Raw genomic sequence first — 18,036 nt, 5'->3', positions numbered from 1 at the left:
TTTATGTTAGGGACCCTGCACAAGGCCTTCAGCAAAGTAGAATTAGGAATATTTTTAAAAGAGGAAAAAAGGGCTGGGGATGTGGCTCAAGTGGTAGCGTGCTCGCCTGGCATGTGTGCGGCCCAGGTTCGATCCTCAGCACCATATACAAACAAAGATGTTGTGTCCGCTGAGAACTAATAAATAAATATTAAAAAAAAAAAAAAAAAGAGGGAAAAAAGCCTCGATGATAAAATGGCTCTAAGAGAACACCAAATAACCTATAAATGTTTCGAGAAACTGTGGATCAGGGCTCAGAATTTGGAGTTTGCTTACTCTGGGCCCACAGGCATAAAATAAAGTTGGGAGTTCTCCTCTCCTCCCCGAGTGCTGCTTGCTGCTTTCCAGCAATGCTAACATTGGGCTCTATCCCCAGCCCTTTAATTTTTTTTTTTTTTTTTTATTCCAAGACAGGATCTTCTTGTGTCTTGCTAAATTGTTCAGGATAGCCATGAATATGGGATCCTCCTGCCTCAGTCTTCTGAGTGACTGGTATTACAGGCATGAGCCATCCTGTCTGGCAACACTACCAGTTTTTAAACTTTTTTTTTAGAGGCTACTACCTCTTCCCATGTCACTCAAATTGTGTTAAAGGATAAAGGATCTAATTTCAGAGCCATGCATGTCAGCTTCAGATGGAGTATCATGCTGAATCTGAGAATTAAATTTAAATTGGAGGAACAATAAAAATGTAAGCTCAAGCAGCGTTCCAATTTGCCATGGGGGTCAATTGAAGTGTTTGTCAGTTTATATTCAGCACCACCTGGTGTGCAGTGTGTACTGTGTGAATTACTGTATCATAATAAACAGACATTGGTTCTTCCTAAGTGGTAGCAAGAAAAATGCTTGCTGTGCAGACTTTGGCTGCCCCAAGAGATGACTCCATGCCTAAATTTGTCCCTTCCTATTTCATCTCCTTTGTTCAGGTCTTCCTTTCTGCCTCCTGGGGGTTATTTCCTTAATCCCTTTACCCCATCTGCAAAATTCCATCCTGTGCCACATTGGAGGTTCTCTCCAAGGCACCTGGGTTCAGCAAAAGTAATATTTTCTTTTTCTCTGCCTGGGCAGTAAAACGGTGCCAACTGAGGGAGGCTCTGAGCCTCATTAGATAAATTAGATAAGGAGTCCTGCAAATTGCTGTTTATAAACACAGCATAGACTACCCCGAGTGCCTGTAACCCGGACCAGGATGACTTCAAAACCTCTTTAGTGTTTTTTATTTTTTTCTTCTTCTTTTTTCCTTAATGGCCTTCATGAAAAGTAATTATTTATAAACAATAAGAAATTACAGCTTATAAACTGTAAGTACAATATTAACATCCCCTCCACCGCCCCCAGAGCCAAGTTAGGAGAAATTCTACCTAAAATGACAGGTAAAACAACAACAACATGCAAATAAATATTCTAACTGCATGGTCCCAAGCACTGTTAAAAATAAGAAATAACAGTGTAATCTATCTCTGCAATAATGGGCATATTCTAGTGGGATCATTTTCAGCCCATTTCCCCATCCTGCTGGGCAAGAATTGGCTCAGATAAGGAAAAATAGCTAACCAAACTGGAAAAGAAAAACAACCCACCCATTATTTTTGATGCCTGGTAAACAGCTTGCAGCAGAGGATAAGGCTTTTCTGGCTCTGAAATATGCTTTTTTCTCCTTTCATGTGTCTGTCCTCCTCCTTCGAAGCTGCGGGGTAGAAGGTCTAAAAATAGCCAGTGAATCACCGCGGATAATATTGTGCAGCAGTTACATAAACAGCCAGCCGGGGCGGCGGGGCCCTGGGTCGGAACGAAAAATATCTGGGTCAGGGTTGTCACACTGAATAGGATCCCCCGGAGCCGGCCTTCGGAGGCGCGGCGGGGGGAGGAGGCCTGGGCCTGCTGGCCGGGAGCACCTGGGGAACCGCGGGCGGCGGGCGGGAGGGAGCACGGGCCCGGGCCGGGCGCGGGCGGCGGCGCGAGCAGGGCGGCCGAGCCCAGCGCTCCCTCCCCATGGCCGGGAGCCGGCCGCGTAGGCGGCGACGGCGCTGAGAGGCCAGGGCGGGGCGGCCGGGGGCCTGCGGCCGAGTGGAAGATGAGCGCCCTCCTAGAGCAGAAGGAGCAGCAGGAGAGGCTGCGGGAGGCCGCGGCCTTGGGGGACATTCGGGAGGTGCAGAAACTGGTGGAGAGCGGGGTTGATGTGAATTCCCAAAATGAGGTCAACGGCTGGTAAGTGAGTAGCGGGGGCGGCCTAAGGTCAGGGCAGCCGGCCTCGGGCTTGGGACAGTCGTCGGCGACCTGGGCCCAGCCCTGTCCCCGACACCGGGCTAAGGTGAGGCCTGGTGCCTCGGGCTTCCCAGGTTGTGCCCTCTGGAGGCCAGCTTCGTCCCCCCTACTTCGTGCAGGCCGGAGTGCGACGTGCTCAAATGCCGGCCTACGTGGTCCACCCTGAGAGCCCCAGCGCTCGCGGGCTGATTTGCCCGGAATGTTGCTGGAGGCAGTGATTCTCAGCGATTCTGCGCTGGAACTCACCCCAATTGAATTATTTTGCCTGAGGTGCCTCTGAAGAACATCTGTGCAGAGCTAAAAGCATAAACAACCGAACAAATACGAATCTTACTAACATGATTTCTTTAGTCCAGGATAAAAACAAACAAAAACCCACCGCTTGCATCACTATTCTGCCTCTGTTGTCTCACTCTTATAGTGATCTGCAGCTGCCTACAGCTGCCCGCCCGGGGAAGAAGACTCATTTGTGTATCCTAGAGAGTGTTTTGCTTTATTTTCTTATTACAATTTCCCATAGAGAACTGCACGTGAGGCTTTAGATTTATGCCTGTAGAATGGGTCCTTTCCAACTAAAGGAGTCTCATTTGAAGATGTTTCTGATAGCCAAATCTTTAGGTTCAAGGTACTGAATGTGGTACTTCTGCCCTCTTTGTTTTTGATTCATGTAATGTTTAACCAGCCTATTTAGCTGGTTTAAAGTGAGTTTGCAGATGTTTGTTTTTGTTTGATAGAGTGGAATCAATCGAAACAGTTTCAACCCCAGAGAGTAACTTGCTCCAGGTCACACAACTGTTAATGATAGTACCACAACTGAGGTTTCCTCACTTCCTTTTTGTTTTGGTTTGGTTTGGGGGTTTAACCCAGGGGGACTTTACCACTGAGTTACATCTCTAGCTTTTTTTTTTTTTTTTTTTTTTAAATACTGAGACACATCTTCATAAATTGCCCACGCTGGCCTGGAACTTGCCTATCCTCCTGCATTAGCCTCCTGAGTCGCTGAGATTATAAAACTGCACCCCGCAGTTTCATCACTTCTTTCAAAAATCTGTGTACCTTCTTTTCTGAAAGAAAACAGCTTGGATAGCTGACAGGATAGCCAATAAACCATGGATACTGCCTTCTTGTTTTGTTTGTTTGCAAAGAAATTTGCTGTGGTCTGTGTAGCTTTTCTGAGCTTTGCTCTGTGATTCAAAGCTGTGCCTTTATGGCACTGGGAGGAAGTGTTATGTGGAAGAATGAGCCTGGTCTTCACTGAAGGTTCTTTTTCATTCCTACCTAAGTATGTGACCTTGTCTAAGTCACTTCATTTTCCAATTATTTCAGAAGAGTGTTATGAGAGAAGCATAATATAAATAACATTTATTGAACTTGCTCTGTGGCACAGATGTGGTTCTGAGCACTTTACATATATCATCTTATTCACAACTACCCGGGGACATAGTTATTATTTTCTCCATTTTACAGATGAAGAAACTGAGGCCCAGAAAGACTAAATAATTTTCCCAATTTACAAAATGCCCCTAAATTTAGAATTTAGTAATGCTGTGTTATTGTTCAAAATATCCCCTGAGGAGGGAGGTGCAGAAAATGAGTATCTAGTAGAGCTGGAAAATGAACCTGGCTTCTAACTCCAGACCTTCCCCTCCTCAGCACGATGCCCACATGATTGGTGTTCAGGAAATGTAAGGTGAACCTGAAGTAACTTGAAGAGGCTTCTCTTGGCTAAGACTGAATTCCTAGTTCTCCCATGGCCTGTGCTGCTCTCTGCTTCCTCATTCAGCCTCCCAGGTGTCTGGGTCAGAATGCTTGATGCCCTCCTTGCCTCCTGTCTTTCCCACATGTCCCACACATAGCCAGTTCTGCCAGCTCCACCTTCAGAGGTAGTCAGAATTTGACCACTTCTCACTAGCTCTACCACTGTAACTCTGTTCAAAGCCACCATCATTTATCTCACTGAATTATAGCAGTAGCCTCCTAACTAGGCTCCTTGCTTATTTCTGCAGTCTTCTCAACACAGGGTTCTTTATTTAAAACTAGTTAGAGCATTCATTTCACTCTTCTCAAAACCTTCCAATTGTTCCCTTCTTACTCTGAGTAGAAGCCAATAGGTCCTAAAAATTTTTATTCCTTGTCCCCCTTTTACCTTATCTTTTTTTTTTTTTTTTTAATTGGGCTATTTATTAGAAATAAAAAGATTTTTTTTTTTTTTTTTTTTTTTTTTAGAGAGAGATTGAGAGAGGGAGAGAGAGAGAATTTTTTTTTTTTTGACATTTATTTTTCAGTTCTCGGCGGACACAACATCTTTGTTTGTATGTGGTGTTGAGGATCGAACCCCGGCCGCACACATGCCAGGCGAGCGCGCTACCGCTTGAGCCACATCCCCAGCCTTACCTTATCTTTTGAGACGTGTCTCCTTGCTCACATTTTTTTTTCTGTTCTCCTTGCCTCCTTGCTTTTCTAGAATATCAGACACAGTCCTGAATCAAAAGACCTTTGCGTTTTGGCTGGGCACGGGGTGGTACTGCCTGTAATCCCAGTGTTTCGGGAGACTAAAGTAGGAGAATCACAAGTTTGAGGCTAGCCTCAGCAATATAGTGAAGCCCTAAGGAACTTAGCGAGACCCTATCTCAAAATAAAAAGTCCTGGGGATATGAATCAGTGTGGTTAAGTGCTCCATGTTCAATCCCAGGTAGCAAAAAGAAAAAAAAAAAACTGCATTTTGTCTTCCTTCTTCCTAAAATAATTCTCCTACAGATAGCACCTTTGCTAAGTTGATGAAAGCTGTCCTTGAATTTTGCTTTTTTGTTCTTCAAAGCTTAGGGCTGGGATTGTGGCTCTGAGGAATAGCACTCATCTACCATGCATGAGGCACTGGGTTCGATCCTCAGCACCACATAAAAATTAAATAAAGATATTGTGTCCACCTATAATTAAAAAATGAATTTAAAAAAATCTTAGCTTAGATGTCAGCTTGGATGTTGCCTTCATGGTGAGGCCTCTTTTTGGCCCTCAACTTAAAATTGCACAAAGTCCCTCTCTAACCTGTCATTCCCTAATCCCTTACCCTGCTTTATTGTCCCTATAACACTTGATCACCACCTAGTGTGCTTCATGCTTTGCTTATTTATTTGCTGACTGCCTCAATTTCCTGTAAAATTGGGGGAATGTTAATAATAGTATTTACCTTGTGGAATTTTTTTTTTTTTTTTTTTTTGGACCAGGGATTGTACCTAGGGGTGTTTCACCTCTGAACTACATCCCCAGCTCTTTTTTTTTTTTTTTAATTAATTTTTATTGTTGGTTGTTCAAAACATTACGTAGTTTCCCCAGCTCTTTTTAGTATTATTCTTTTAGAGATGGGATTTCACTAAGTTGCTTAGGACCTCATTAAGTTGCTGAGGCTGACTTCCAACATGTGATCCTCAGGAGTTGCTGGGATTGCAGGCGTGAGCCACTGCACCTGGCACCTTATGGGATTTTAGATATTTTTAAATTTATTATTAATTTTGTACTGAGGGTTGAATTCAGAGGTACTTTACCTGTGAGCCATATCCCCGTTACTTTTTTATATTTTATTAGGGACAGGGCTTTGCTAAGTTGATGAAAGCTGTCCTTGAACTTGCAATCTTCCTGCCTCTGCCTCCGAGTCACTGGAAGGACTATAAGTGCCACTGGCCCAACTTTTCTTTTTCTTTCTCTCTCTCTCTTTTTTTTTTTTTTTTTTGAGAGAGGGTCTTGTTATGTTATCTAGGTTGGCCTCAAACTCCTCAAGTGATCCTCCCACCTCAGCTTCCCAAGTACCTGGAACTATAGGCATGTTGCCATGCCATGTACCTAGGTCCTCATGGAATACTTTGAAGATTAAATGAATTAACATATATAGAGCATTTAATTTTAATTTTATTTTGGGGTGGGGTACTGGGAATTGAACTCGGGTGCACTCAACCACTGAGCTACATCCCCAGCCCTATTTTGATTTTATTTAGAACAGGGTCTCACTGAGTTGCTTAGCACCTCACTTTTGCTGAGGCTGGCTTTAAACTCATGATCCTCCTGCCTAAGCCTCTTGAGCCCCTGGGATTATAGGTGTGTGCCACAATGCCCGTGGAGCTTTTAGAACAATGTCCAGCAAGTAAAGCATTATATCTGTGTTAACTATTGTTATTATTTTATTAGTAAGCAAGATGGTGGATAATAACATAAAATTATCCTTAAAAGACTTACTACTAGCTATGCCTGGCAATCCCAGCAACTCAGGAGGCTGAGGCAGGAGGATTACAAGTTTGGGGCCAGCCTCAGCAACTTAGACCCTGTCTCAAAAAATAAAAAGGGTTAGGGATAATATAGCTCAGTGATAAAGCACCCCTGAGTTTGATCACCAGTACCACAAAAAAAACAAACAAAAGAACCAAACTTACTCTTAGCATGGAAAAGCAGAATTATGACTGCTTTGAGTTCTTGGTTGCTCAGTAACTATAATTTCAGCAGGGATGAATAATGCCCAGTTGTTGAATGATGCCCAGTGCCACTAGTCTGAAATACTTCCCATCACTAATAGGATTTCTGACTACAAATGTAAAGTTTAAAGAGTTGAAGTTCAAAGATAGAGTTTCCACATCAAATGTAATTCAAGTGTCATGCATACTCTTAGACTTTGAGGAAGAAATATACAGGTTCATGAGGAGGTTGAAAATATTGCCTGGCTGTAGTGGTTGTGAGTTATGACTGTCCAGAGCCACACAGCTCTGGACTCATAAATGATGATCACTAAAAATGATGGTCACTAAGGGTGCAGGGCCCTGGGGGACATACTGTGTTGACTTAACCCCACTTTATATAGTGATACTCTAGCTAATTGGTATCTTTGAGTTTCTCAGACCCACTCTCAGTAAATTACCTCCTTCACACACCAGCTTGCCACGAACAAGTGATTTACTATTAGCAAGCAAACACTTTATTTCCAGAAGGGAGCACATTTTTTCTAATCATGCTCTATTCATTTTTGAATGCTCACTTATTATAATTCACTTTTCAAGCCCTGTGCCACAGACATCCACACACAAACACAAACTCAGGCTGCATTTTGCCTAGGATCTGCAGTTAGCCTACTCTAAGCAGTGTCCACCATATCCTTGGTTTACTTAATAAGAATTAAGCCCAGTATATGCCCACCAGATACTTTGTTATCTTCATGGAGTTTACTTATGATTTAGAAGTCTAGATCAAGACTGTTCCCCTGGAAACGTAATTCAGTGGTAGAAGGCTTGCCTAGCTCTGGGTTTAGTCCCCAGTACTGCAAAAAGAAGAAAAAAAAAAAAAAAGGTCTTTTATTTACCCCAGATTTACAGTCATTTTGTCATCGAGAACACCATATAGGCACCTGGATAATCTAGTTTTTTCTTTTTTTATGTGGGGGGGTCGGGTACTGGGACTTGAGCTTGAACCCAGGGGTGCTTTACCACTAAACTACATTCCCAAACCCAAACCTTTTTAATTTTTATTTTAAGACAGGGTCTCACTAAGTTGCTTAGGATCTTGCTAAGTTGGTGTAACTGACCTCGAATGTGAGACTGGATAATCTAATTCTAATGAATAATAGTATACAATGTCACCCTGAAGCATTAATTGATTTGCTCCCACCTAGCCAAACTAGCTTTCTGTAAGTTGTTAAGGTACCCATGGCAAATCAGCTTTTTCCTGGAACCAAATAAACTTTCCAGATAATTATGCTTCCCAGGATAGCGACCTAATCCTCACTATTGAACATATGTTCTGTTCTTCATCTTAACTGTTTTTGGCTATAAGCTCTGAAGATATTTATCTTAATTCATTATGCAGTTGGTGAATGAAGCCATTTCAAAACAGAAGGGAAAAAATATTTTCTTTCTGCAAAATGCATTCAGCTTTGGCACTCGGGATGAATTTAGTAACTCCAAATTCTTTAAACTTCTGTTAACATGGAGTTTTTGCCAATGTGTTAATTAAATTACTGTACAGTATTAAAATAATAGCCCTTTATTAGAGTATGCAGAATCACCTTCTATGTGCCCAATATTAAATAAGTAAATTAATCTGCTATGTTAGAAGAATCTGTTCTTGAAAAATTTTGGTCATTGATGTACATGTTTTAAATGCCTTGGGAGTTAAAGTTTGTGTGTAGTTCCTTTCATTTAAGCAGATGAGGGTATGTTTGTAACTTTCTGTAAAGATCGGAGAAGCGAACTTTTTTTTTTTTTTTTTGGTAACAGGAATTGAACCCAGAGGTGCTTAAGCACTGAACCATATCCCCAGCCCATTTTATTGTTTATTTTGAGACAGCATCTTGTTAAGTCACTTAGGGTTTTGCTAAGTTGCTGAGGCTGGCTTTGAACTTGGTGATCCTCCTGCCTCAATCTCCTGACCCTCTAGGATTATAGGCATGTGCCATGGCCACTTTTTAAAAATGTAAATTTGGAAATCCTTTTAGTGAAGGTATGAAGAAAATATAAGTAAAGAGAAGGGAGTAAGTAACTGAGATTGAGACAGGCCTGTCTACTGTAGTAATAATTGAAGTGACAGAGCAAGCTGCAGGTAGGAGTTGGTTATGAGCCTGATAATAGTTAATCTTCAGGTAACATTTGATGCATATGAAGTGAATCTCCCTGAAAAGGAATGAGGCAATATAGAAAAATGTTTTAAAGAGACTAAGAGGATCACATGATTATAACAATAATGATAGAAAATCACCCTTAAGTATCAATGGAGTTAACCAGCTGGCCAGCCAACCAACCTGCCTTCTGGAAGCCACTGAAACGAAAACTCTATGATAAATACATTTTTCCCAGGGGCAAGGAATGATTTTTTTTTTCTTCCTTTTAGTGCTGGGGAAGCAAACCCAGAGTTTGATCATAGATGCTAGGTAAACATTCTACCATTGAGCTCTACCCCCAAGCCCAACCTTATAATTTAAAAATAAATTTTAGGGGCTAGGGATTAATCATCTGCTTTGTGAAAGGAAAAAGTGGAGGTTATCAGTCTGATTTTTTATTTTGTTTTTGTTGTGTTTTTTTTTCCCAAAGTGCTGGGGATTGAACCCAGGGCCTTGTAGTACTCTCCTCTGGCCTACATCTCTAGCCCTCTTTTTTTTTTTTTTTCTTGTGGTACTGGGGATTGAAGCCAGGGGTGCTCAACCACTGAGTTATACTCCTAGTCCCCTTCTTTTCTTTTTGATACTGAATCTTGCTAAGTTGCCCAGGCTGTCCTTGAAATTGATTTTCCTGCCTTAGCTTTACAAGTAGCAGTCTAGTATCTGGGCTTTAGCTGAACTTTTTTTTTTTGTGTGTGTGTGTGTGTGTGTGTGTGTGTGTGTGTTTGTTTGTGTGTTGCTGGGGCTTGAACCCAGGACTTTGTGCATATGAGGCAAACACTCTACCAACTGAGCTATATCCCCAGTCCCCCTAGCTGAACTCTTAACAGGCTTATGTATATTTATTTACTCATTATTTAAAGTTGAAATTCCAAATCTCTTTCCTTTTTTAAATTATTCTTTTTTTCCCCTCCTTTGGGACAGGACTTGTTTACACTGGGCATGTAAACGCAACCATGGTCAGGTGGTCTCATACCTGTTACAGTCAGGTGCTGACAAAGAGATTCTTACCACAAAAGGGGAGATGCCAGTGCAGTTAACATCAAGGAGAGAAATCAGGAAGATCATGGGAGGTGAGTCTGTGTTTGAGGGGAACATTTTGACTTTGTACAACTAATTTAAAACTTGGGATTATTATTTGTCACATTCTTTTATTTTTTTAGTTGTAGATGGCCATATAATATCTTTATTTATTTTTATGTAGTACTGAGGATCAAACCCAGTGCCTCACACTTTCTAGGCAAGCAAGTGCTCTATCACTGAGTTACAACCCCAGCTTCTATTTGTCACATTCTTAATGCCAAATAACTCAATAAATTGTTTATTTCTCAAAGCTAATTACTGAAGTAATTCTATGTTTCTGGGGAGGTCAGCATTACAAGATTCTTTTTTTTTTTTTGTAAAATTTAGTCATTGTTAAAAATAGTGATCATAAGTAATCATAAACCTAATAGTCCTTTCTGAACTAAACAGGTAGTTATAATCATTGAACAAAATATTTGTCACTACCAAAGGATACTAATGCTTCTCAAAGATGTTTTTTTTCTTAGATTTTTTTTATTTTTATTTTTATTTTTTTGTAGTAGTAGGGCTCAAATGCAGGGGTACTTTATTACTGAGCCATATCCCCAGTGCTTTGCTTTTTTTTTAAATGTAACATTTAATTAATTAGTTAGGAAAGTGCTCTACTACTAAGCCCCAGCTCTGGCCCCCCCTAGTGCTTTTTAAGTTTTATTTTGAGGCAGAGTCTCATTAAGTTGTTGAGACTAGCCTTAAACTTAATGATCCTCCTGCCTCAGCTTCCCTAGTTGTTGGGATTAGAGATGTGCACCACTGCGTGTGGCTTCTTGATAATTTTTAAAGGACTGTGTAAATGTTCTGTGTTTTCTTCTTTTTAAGTGGAAGAAGATGATAATGATGACGACACCCTTCCCCAGCTGAAGAAGGAGTCAGAACTGCCCTTTGTTCCCAACTATTTGGCCAACCCAGCCTTCCCTTTTATCTATACTCCCAGAGCAGAGGATTCAGCCCAGCTGCAGAATGGGGGCTCTTCCACACCCCCAGCATCACCCCCTACAGATGGCTCACCTCCATTGCTGCCCCCTGGGGAACCCACCCTGCTAGGAGCCTTTCCCCGGGACCACCCCTCTTTGGCACTGGTTCAGAACGGTGATGTGACTGCCCCCCCTGCCATACTCAGAACACCAGAAAGCACAAAACCGGGTCCTGTTTGTCAGCCACCAGTGAGTCAGACCCGCTCCCTTTTCTCTTCTGTCCCATCCAAGCCACCAGTGACTCTGGAGCCTCAAAATGGGACTTATACAGGACCGGCGCCAGCATTCCAGCCATTTTTTTTCACTGGAACATTTCCGTTTAATATGCAAGGTAAGCACTTACAACAAACAGCCTCTGTAACTGGGGAGTTGTGGGGAAGTGAGATTTATTTAATATATTTGGGATATAATTACAAACTTAGAGAAAAGTTTCAAGACCTGTATAAGGAATTCCCTTTACTCAGATTCACAAATTATTTACCTTCTGCCCTTTTACCCTAAAATTCTTAAGTATTGTTCTCATTGTATCTTTTCTAAGAATAGGATATTCTTTTTTTTTTAATATTTATTTATTTATTTACTTTTTTAGTTATTGGCAGACACAACATCTTTGTTTGTATGTGGTGCTGAGAATTGAACCTGGGCCGAATGCATGCCAGGCGAGCGCGTTACCACTTGAGCCATATCCCCAGCCCCAGGATATTCTTTTATATAACTTCAGTACAATTATCAAATTTCAGAAATGTAAATTTGATATAACATTGCTCTGTAATTGGTAGTCCATATTTAAGTTTTGTCAGTTCTGTCAATAATGCCCTTAGTAGATATCTTTTCTCCCCTATTCTTGCTCCCTCCCCTCTGCCCAGGACTACCCATTACATTTAGTTATACAGCCCTTGTAGGTTTTTTTTTTTGTTGTTTGTTTCTTTTACTTTTGCTGTACTGTGGATGGAACCCAGGGGTGCACTGAACTACATCCTTGGCTCTTTTTTTTGAGACAGAGTCTCACCAAGTTGCCCAGGCTGGCCTCAACTTTGGGATCCTCCTGCCTCAGCCTCCTGAGTCACTAGAATTTCAGGCATGTGCCTGCACCTGGCTTTTTGAAATTGATAACTTTGAAGGGACCAGGTCAATTATTTTACAGAATATGATTTTCTATCATTATTTATTTGTTGTTATTCCACTATAAAGAAGGGCTTTCTCTTCTCCCTCATTTATATCAGTATGGACTCGTGGATTCTTATTGTGTTCAATCAGTTATAATCTATTACTGTCATTATTTTGATATTCAGATTTTTTCTGATTTGACCAATGGGACCTTCAAGCTACTTATCGTACCCATTAGATATGTCTCCATCATTCTTGGAAAACTTCCTTTCTTTCTAATGTAGCAAGATGTTCCAGGTTTATAGTGTAACTTCCCTGCCCTAACCCCAGAATCAGCCCTTCTCCAAGGAGCCCTCGTTCTTTTTGGTAGAGAATAGAATTTAGAAGCTAGGAAAGAGAGAAAAAAGCAAGCAAACACATTTATTTATATATGCATGTACATCTATGTTTCTGTATCTGTTTACATCTTCTTAAGAACATTAGAAATTCAAGTTCATCTTTATAGCTCCGCTTCTAGCCACACTTACTAGGGTATAGTCTAGTCTTACCTTTCCTTTTTCCCTATAAGTAACTCTCCTACTTCCCAATTTTGAGGACCTGGTGCAGATAACAGTTGCCCCGGGATGCTGCCAGGGATCCATATATAAGGAGAAAAGCAGAACTGCCAAATGTACATAAGTGCTTGGCTGGAGCCATTTTGGCAGCCAGGCACAGAATGTGGAGTCAGATTGCTTTGCTTGCTGACCCATGAATAACAGTCGTTACTCCTAAAGCCAGGAACGCACCCTTATCAAGTTATGCCATTTTTTTTTTTTTAAGTCAAATGTATACTTTAACTTTGTTTAGTGAGTATTTTTTTGCTCTCCAGTTTTTATTGCAAGGAATTTCATATTTCATGAATACCTTTAGATCCATAATTGTTAGATCTGTGTGTTTTGTTTTGAATGGTACTAGAGATTGAACCCAGGGGCACTCTTTTTTGTGGATGGGGGTACCAGGGATTGAACTCAGGGGCACTCAACCACTGAGCCACATCCCCAGCCCTATTTTGCATTTTATTTAGACAGGGTCTCACTGAGTTACTTAGCACCTCACTTTTGCTGAGGCTGGCTTTGAAATGGCGTTCCTCTTGCCTCAGCCTCCTGTGCTGCTGGGATTACAGATGTGTGTCACTGTGCCCAGCCCAGGGGTACTCTTAATACTGAGTCACATCCCCAACCTTTTTTATTTTTATTGAGACAGGGTTTTGGTTGTTGTGATTTTATTTTGTTTTTTTTGTAGTGCGGAATTGAGCCCAGGAGCACTCTTCCACTAAGCTTGTAAGCCCCTCCCTTTTTTATTTTATTTTGAGACAGGGTCTCACTAAGTTGCTGAGGCTGGTTTTAACTCACGATTCTCCTGCCTCAGCCTTCCTAATCACCGGGATTATAGGCGTGTGCCATTACACCTGGCATTGTAAATTTTTTGAAAGTATCTCATGTATCATGTCTTGCTTTTGCCTTCTTTCCAACCTTTTTTTTCCTTTCCCTGCTCATATGTATTTTTTTTTATTTCTTTCTTTTAGTTGTACACAATACCTTTGTTTTTATTTATTTATTTTCATATGGTGCTGAAGATCAAACCCAGGGCCTCACACCAGCCAGGCGAGTGCTCTACCGCTGAGCTACAACCCCAGCCCCTCATGTGTATTTTTTAAAAAATATTTTTAGTTGTAGATGGACACAATACCTTTGTTTATTTATTTATTTTTATGGGGTGCTGAGGATCAAACCCAGTGCCTTACACATGCGAGGCAAGTGCTCCACAACTGAGCTACATCCCTTCTCTTGTGTATTTTGGTACTCAAATCCATCTGAAGTCTTTACTTCCTTAGCTCTAATGGTGGAAGAAAGTGATCCTTCTACATAGTTGGGTTGCTTGTTCCTGCCCCCTTTTACTTGGTGAAACAGTCTTAGACGTAGGGAAGATCATGCAGGAAACTGCCCCAATGAGCCAGGATTAGGTCAGAGCAAAACCTGATGGCCAACCATGATTTTCCCATTGGGCGGCACAGACTAAATGTAACCATTTTTAAGATTTTAAGTTAATGATCTGTGCCACAACCATCTATTCATTACCATTTTCCCCTCTTTTTCTAGAGCTTGTACTCAAAGTAAGGATTCAGAACCCATCTCTTAGAGAAAATGATTTCATTGAAATTGAACTGGACCGACAAGAGCTTACATACCAAGAACTGCTCAGAGTGAGTTGCTGTGAACTGGGTGTTAATCCAGATCAAGTGGAGAAGATCAGAAAGTTACCAAATACACTGCTAAGAAAGGTAAGAAAAGTCTGCCAAGCACAAATGGTAGCTTTTTGCACTTGGAAAATAACCAACTTCCTCTTTGATTATGTGAGTCATAGTTAAAGAAATGAAAAGAGAATGCAAAAGGAGTGGAGAGTAGTTTTCCAAATGTAATCAATAAGCTTTCTTTCCCTATGCTGTGTCTTTAGAGACGCTAGCATTTTCAAAAGTTTTAAGATATTAGAGAGAATGTTTGGAGGTGCCGGTCACACGTACCTATTTCCAGTTGTTTCTGCAGTGACCTGTAAGGATCACCTTAGTGCATCATTAGATATGCTTTGTGTTTTACAAGAAAGACCCATGTTAAATTATAGGGCAAACCCACTGTTTTTTTTTTTTTTTTTTTTGTAGTTGGACACAATGCCTTTATTTTTCATTTATTTTTATGTGGTGCTGAGGATCAAACCCAGGGCCTCACACATGCTATGAGAGCACTCTAACACTGAGCCACAGCCACAGCCCCACACTGGGTTCTTGAACATCAGGCTTCTGAGTTTTCTCAGAAGGAAAACCGGCCCATGCATTGCCTGACCCTGCAGGCTATGTGCCCACCCTGTAGTAATGGCTACTAAGGGCTTCTTCCATGATTCCAATCCAACTTATGCCCTGGGATTTAATCACAGACTTTTCTGCCATGGATTTTATTTTCCTTCCAGATTTTGAAGTGAACCAAGATACTGGTGTCAGTTCAGCCCACCAAACATATGGTGGTTCCTCTTAATCTGTTAACCTGTTTTGTTTTAGGACAAAGATGTGGCTCGACTCCAAGATTTCCAGGAGCTGGAACTGGTTCTGATGATAAGTGAAAACAATTTTCTGTTCAGAAATGCTGCGTCCACACTGACTGAAAGGCCTTGCTACAACAGGAGAGCTTCAAAACTGACGTACTAATGCAGCAGGGACTTTTATCGCTGAGTATTGTGACAATGTATGTCACCTCTGGGCCAAGGACAAGCCATTAATCCAAAAGCCTCAGATGCCCACGAGGTCCCCTGGTGCCACTGTGTAGTGTACACTAACATCGTTGTTCTGCCAAGGCAGGAAGCCCCTGTCCCCCAGCAGCGGTGCCACTCTTCCAAGCCTCTTGGTGCACAATAAACCTATTGCTTGAAGCTCTGAACAGCTGAGAAGTGCTCTGGAGAGGCAGAAGCCGGAGGTTCTATATCCAGTGTGTTTTATGTGCAGAATGTAAGAGAGTTGTCTAAGCAGAAGCTGAGAGAGCGCAGAACCTATTTCTGGCCACTCCTGTTGACAGTGCACCTGAAGGGCCGGGCGCGCTTTTCTTGGTGTTGCATGCTCATGACTCTCCTGAAATTGCAAACTGACTAGAGAGGAAGACTGGGGAAAGCACAGGTACTGGACAAAGGAATTTTGGTGTGACTTGTGGCTGTGAGGTTTCTTAGAATATATTTATAAATGTTACTCAGGTGAAAAGTATTTAAGTATACAGTTACCTAATTGTAAATAGGCTGTTAACCAAAAGCTTCCCCTCCCCCACTTTTCCTTTGCGAACACTCACTACTGCTTCTGTCTCCACTATCATCTCTGCTTTACCTCCCCTTCACGGTCACTAGAGGGCTCTCTGAGGCTTTCTAAAAGAGCCACTGCATTTTTACTGAGGCGATTCCTGTCATCAATGTATTTAATTGCACTGTTTGAGAAGAGCACAAGCATTGCCAGTCCGTGTTCTACCTTCTCATTTTCCACTAGAAATGAAAAGCAGTTTTTGAGCCTGAATCTGTTGCTATTTTACAGGTTATTGTGGGAAATTGAACTAAAGGAGTTAGCATCTTTATTTTTGTAACAAAGATAAAGGTTATTTTGAAATTATTAGGATTTTTACACAACTCTGAAATCTGTTGCTTTTTTAAACAAATCGTTTGATCTTAGGGATCCCCCTACTGCCACCACCAATCCACTCAACAAAATCAGTTGTGAGTCTACCAGACTTAAAAACAAAAACAAAACTTACCTGATTAAACTCTTGAGCATGGCATAAGAATTTTGTTCAAGAATGTATTTGAGGATTCTTTTCATTTTCTTCAGCATCATTAAGGTGAAAGAAAAGCTACTGTCTCGTTGAAACAAACAGCTTAGCTTTAGAAATCAGAGCTGCCCAGGTAGACAGGAGAGCAGGGGTTGAAGCCAGCTGTTGGAGAGCATCCCCGCTGTCTTAAGAAGCTTTCTCCCCATAGTGCCTATAGTTTCCAAAGAAACTTAACTTCCTGACTGTGTTAACTTAATTTTATTAGAACACTATAATTGAGTAAGAAGGTGCAGAAGATGTCAATGGAAGAGAATGTTGTACTAAGATAATGGCCTCCTGCTGCTGCTTAAGTACTGAAATGAGGCTGAGATATTCTTCAAGGCCGACTTCATGGAGTCACTCTGTTTAATGACTTCCTCGTATCCCCTCCCCCCTTACTGCTGGTGACTTACCCTTGTGGAGAGTGCATAGCAGAGTGAAGGTTGCTTATTACCTACTTTCTCTCAAGTGCTTTAAAGAAACCTCCCTTGTGTTTCAACCAATCAGAAACTACATTATCTAGATGTACTAACCTCTTCCTTCACTTTGAAAAGTTACAACTTACTGATACAATTAACTATGGTTCTATCCTTCAAGAAATGGTTCAGTATTAATTCATGTCTAAATTACTGGGGTTAAAACTCTTTTAGCCACCTAGATTAATTAGAGATTCTCAGAAGCAGTGGAGGCCCTTGGCTAGGAGGTGGCCTACAGAGTTGTTCTCCAGGCTCAGAAGCAGAGGGAGCAAGGGTCTTGGTGTCCCAGGCAAAAGGTAGATCCCTTGCGGCTCTGCCCTACCCTGATCTCTCTCTCCATAGAATCCTCTGTGGTCAGTGACTCTGGCAGTGGGATTAGACTGCACAGTTGCTGGTAGGTGAGTTTAAAGTCTTAATCTATGCATTCAGAGAAATATTTTTATATGCTTTGTGTAATTTATAACAAGAGTTTTTTTTTAGCTTTGTTAACTGTGAATTCTCTCCTCCCCCACTGCGTATTTAAAGCATGTGTTCACACTGTGTGTAAACATTCACAGAGGATTCTTTTCTTTGTGCATTGCTACTCTTCAAACATAACAGGTATTATTAAAATTAAATATTAACTGACCATACCTATTTTCTTTCATTTTGGCCTCCTAAGTAGCACTGTATTTCTAATCACAGGAGTTCAAATTTCTGGACAGTCCCTGTGTCCTGGCACTCTGGAGGAAAAATAGAAGGGCTCACTCCCCACCTGAGCCTCCCGTCTTGTAGCATCATGCCATCAGTGGCACCTGCACGCAGATATTTTGTGTGGCGTCTTTCCTCCCAGTTCACAGCAGCTGGCTTCACTTCCCTGGAGGAGCTGAGCCAGCTAGATAGAGGTCATCCTCTATTAACCACATTTTTTGATTATCCTATTTACTTGACACAACTGAGCCTCTCCTTTGGGCTGTCAACACCTGTCAGGGCCTCAGTGAGCTCAGATGCAAACTCTCAGGACAGGAGAGGAAATAAAGCCTTACACCTTTAGATCTTTAGCTGAGAATGATGCTGAATGAATCTGCTTTTCTGTTGGTTTAGGCCAGCCAGCACCT

At 41.5% G+C, this 18,036-nt stretch overlaps 1 protein-coding gene across 1 annotated transcript; it reads left to right on the top strand.

Moving 5' to 3' along the window:
* Window positions 1-1,872: 1,872 nt before the first annotated feature.
* Ankrd40 (ankyrin repeat domain 40) lies at window positions 1,873-17,567 on the top strand. Its single transcript, XM_076869424.2, has 5 exons — window positions 1,873-2,247; window positions 9,857-10,005; window positions 10,832-11,317; window positions 14,232-14,413; window positions 15,182-17,567. Exons 1-5 carry the CDS (start codon window positions 2,114-2,116, stop codon window positions 15,326-15,328), a joined length of 1,098 nt encoding a protein of 365 aa, XP_076725539.1. The 5' UTR covers window positions 1,873-2,113; the 3' UTR covers window positions 15,329-17,567.
* Window positions 17,568-18,036: the final 469 nt, after the last annotated feature.

The sequence above is a fragment of the Callospermophilus lateralis genome, chromosome 11 (genome assembly GCF_048772815.1).
Source record: "Callospermophilus lateralis isolate mCalLat2 chromosome 11, mCalLat2.hap1, whole genome shotgun sequence".
In the NCBI taxonomy this organism is placed as follows: Eukaryota; Metazoa; Chordata; class Mammalia; order Rodentia; family Sciuridae; genus Callospermophilus; species Callospermophilus lateralis.
This window is presented reverse-complemented; position numbering and strand designations above follow the sequence as displayed.